We start from the raw sequence: 3,394 nt of genomic DNA, 5'->3' as shown, positions 1-3,394 counted from the left end.
AGAAGTGACTTCTTTTTATTAAAGGCGACACGACCCTGCGCTATCCTCTGCTTTATATCCCTACTACTCCTTCCATCCTCACTTATCTGACTTCCTAGGTATCTAAAATCAGCCACTTCTTCTAGTTTTTCGTCTCCTATCTTTATATTCGCTCTTTCCCTACTTTTTCTTTCCTTGCATATCAGTATTTTAGTTTTACTTTTATTTATTTTCATACAGTGTTATCCTGCTATCTCTAGGTCCTCCTTGCTAGATGCTAATACTGCTATATCATCTGCAAATCTAAGCATACTAATCTTTTGCCTTTGCATGTCTATCCCTACAGTTGTACTGTCTTGAATGATGTTAATGGCGTCTTCGATGTATAGATTAAAAAGTAGCGGTGACAGTGTGCATCCCTGCCTGACTCGCTTCCTAATATTTACTTCTCTACGTTGCATCCCCAGCTCTATAACTGCCTGTTGCTCTTTATACAAACTAAGTATCACTCTTCTATCTTTGTAATTCATCCCTACATTTTTAAGTATATTTAACATCTTGTCCCATTTAACATTGTCAAAAGCTTTCTCTAAATCTACAAATCCTATGTACGCAGTCTTTCTTTTTTCTATCGTTTTCTCTATTGCTACCCTTAATGCTAGAATGGCCTCCCGCGTTCCTCTATTTCTTCTAAACCCAAATTGATCTTCCCCTAATAGTTCTTCCGCTCTTTTTTCCATCCTCCTCTGTACAATTCTAGTTAAGATTTTTGACGCATGGGAAGTTAAGCTAATTGTTCGAAATTTCTCGCACCTATCCGCGTCCCTTTTCTTAGGTAGGTTCCGTTTATAATCCTCTGGGACTATCCCCGTTTCGTAAATGTGACTAACTAACTTAAACATACGATCTATAACCTCTTACACACCAATATCCTAAATTATTTTAGGTTGAAACCGAAATGGAGTTGGATAAAATATTTGTAGTGGAACAATTACAAACCGCTCTCGCTAATGATGCATCAGCTTCCTCTCCACCGCTTAGCTCAAATTGTTCCTCACCAAGCGAAATCGAAGATAAATTTAGTACAATTACTTATGATAAAGGTACCTAACGAAAAATTTAATTCTCATAATTTTATTGATAAGGATTACCTACTTCAAATTATTAAATAACTACTAGTAAAATCCATACGATATTCTAGGCGCCTCCATCATTAGAATGGCAAAACACTTTCTAGGATACGACAACTGGAGATCAGGTCTCATAGACTATATATCGACATAGTATGTATTACTGAATTAATCGAATAAAGTGACGATTTGCCCTTTTGTAACAATTTTAGCCAATATGCAACAGGAACCGCCAGACAATTGTTCGCTAGGTGGACGAATGGAACATTACCTTCAAGATTATCGGTAGCCGCCATTTTACTCAGCTGGACTGACCTTGGAGGCTTCCCTGTGGTAAAAGTGTCTTTGTCTGGCAATGACGTAGTCATCACGCAGGTAAATTTTTTTACAAACCTTTTTTAAGTGACGCATTCTAAGGCAAGGATTACCTTTTAGAAACAATTTCTGCTAAACTCTTCGCAAACATCGAGGGATGAATATTACGTACCCATCACTTACACCACTTCCCTTGAACGCAATTTCAACAATACTACACCGTCTTATTGGTTGGTACCAAGAGAAAATTTAACCATTTCTAATATTCTTCAGGGAAGATCTGGATGGGTCCTTGTTAATCTTCAACAAACAGGTAACTGAACATTAAGTCTGTCGAAACTGTCAGACATGGCTCCCACACACAAGAACATCGACCTGTTCCACTTACTGTCATTAAACAGCGTTTAATAAATAGCTACAGAGAGCCTAGCGAACGCCATCTGTGTTACAAAATTATTTCATTGATTCCTTAATAATTATTTCAACTCCAGAACATTTCAGTAAAGGGCGTCTGTACTCATACTTCCATGTGTACAAATATTCTATAAATACAGGGTCGGATCTACTTATGGGCTTTGTAAACTGCAGTCCAGGGCCCTCTGGATACAAAACGCCCCTAGCCTCCATTGAAAACAATAGACGATATTGTGAAGCAAAAGTTGGTAACTCTACTGTCGGTGTATTTTCTCGCGTGTACGTCTATTACGGGGGACTTCCCACCCTTTATGGCCCGTGGACAAAGTGACAATTTACTCTTTGTTGTTGTTAGAACAGTGTGTTGTTTTTCTAAATTTTTAAATTAGAAGCAAATCTTTTTACTAGATCTTTTAAAAGTCACCTAGTTTACGAGTTTTGTATTATCAGAGTAGATAGCTGCACCAAATTTGACTGCAAGTCAGAAAACCTGTTTTGCAGTTTTCCTCTCCTAACATTGTTTAAACCGCTTCATCAAGTTGTTTAAAAGTCTTACGTCTCTTACTAACATTACGTTCTCTACATTTTCTTAGCTAATGCCAATCTAATTTGTTCAGAATACCAATCCTCTTAGCTAATATCTAAATAGAAGAAATAGAGACTGTTCAGGTCTTTATCTATAGTTTCACTGTTTAGTCTATCTACAGTAATAAAAGTTATGCTTTCTCGTTAAACAGTTAATATACTAAACGATAATTTTCTGCAGGATATTACCGAGTGACATACGACAACGAGCTATGGTCTCAATTAGCACAAGGACTACAAAGAGATAATTTCGACGGTATTCCAGATTTAAACAGAGCGCAAATAGTAGACGATGTTTTGACATTAGCAAGAGCGAGACAGCTTACCTATTCGAGCGCCTTAAATACAATTGCGTTCCTTTCAAATGATACTAGCTATTATCCTTGGTACTCTGCATTCACCAGCTTTTCATATTTAAAAAGGAGATTCCAGACGCATGCAACTCTTGGGACGACATTAAGGGTAGGTACTTGACATTATAAAACAGTTTTTTAATAAGTACCAAAGTTAGAAAAAAGCAAAACAAATTATCCCATCAGCATCTTTCCGATGGTGTTTCTGTTCAATGAACTTTTTCAGTTATTAACAATTAAGTAAAGTAATTGAATCTACATGTATTTAATGGGAAATTAATTTCAAAGTTAAATTAAAACGTGTTTTATAATATTCACACCCTTTTGTTGGTTTAGCAATTGTTTCGCCACTTTGTGGCTTCTTCAGAAGTTACATAATTATTACAAATATTAGTTCTCTAACTTCTAAATGAAGCCACAAAGTAATGAAGCAATTGTCAGAACAATTAAAAAGTATGGAAGTTACTAACAGATTTTGTTAACAATTTAGATAATATTAGTCTAATATATTGCTATTCCTGCATTAGTCAGATACTAATTTAATATTGCTTATTAATTACTTCATAATTTCTGTCCCAAAATTAAAGCAAACAAAAAATAATGTTTTAATTATTAATA

General features: G+C 35.5%; 2 protein-coding genes across 3 annotated transcripts in view; one reads left to right on the top strand and one right to left on the bottom strand.

Moving 5' to 3' along the window:
- LOC108734684 (muscarinic acetylcholine receptor gar-2) overlaps positions 1–3,394 on the bottom strand; it is a 155,827-nt gene that overhangs the window by 111,409 nt on the left and 41,024 nt on the right. The gene's annotated exons all lie outside the window — the stretch shown is intronic.
- LOC108734681 (membrane alanyl aminopeptidase-like) overlaps positions 1–3,394 on the top strand; it is a 44,047-nt gene that overhangs the window by 28,369 nt on the left and 12,284 nt on the right. Inside the window, exons 20-24 of the mRNA XM_025976298.1 lie at positions 926–1,082; positions 1,181–1,262; positions 1,322–1,484; positions 1,545–1,737; positions 2,605–2,885. Coding sequence (XP_025832083.1) covers positions 926–1,082; positions 1,181–1,262; positions 1,322–1,484; positions 1,545–1,737; positions 2,605–2,885 — 876 coding nt within the window. The remainder of the gene's footprint in view (positions 1–925; positions 1,083–1,180; positions 1,263–1,321; positions 1,485–1,544; positions 1,738–2,604; positions 2,886–3,394) is intronic.

This window comes from Agrilus planipennis, unplaced genomic scaffold (assembly GCF_000699045.2).
Source record: "Agrilus planipennis isolate EAB-ADULT unplaced genomic scaffold, Apla_2.0 scaffold66, whole genome shotgun sequence".
Lineage (NCBI taxonomy): Eukaryota > Metazoa > Arthropoda > Insecta > Coleoptera > Buprestidae > Agrilus > Agrilus planipennis.
The sequence above is the reverse complement of the archived record's forward strand: the minus strand, read 5'-3'. Positions and strand labels throughout refer to the sequence as shown.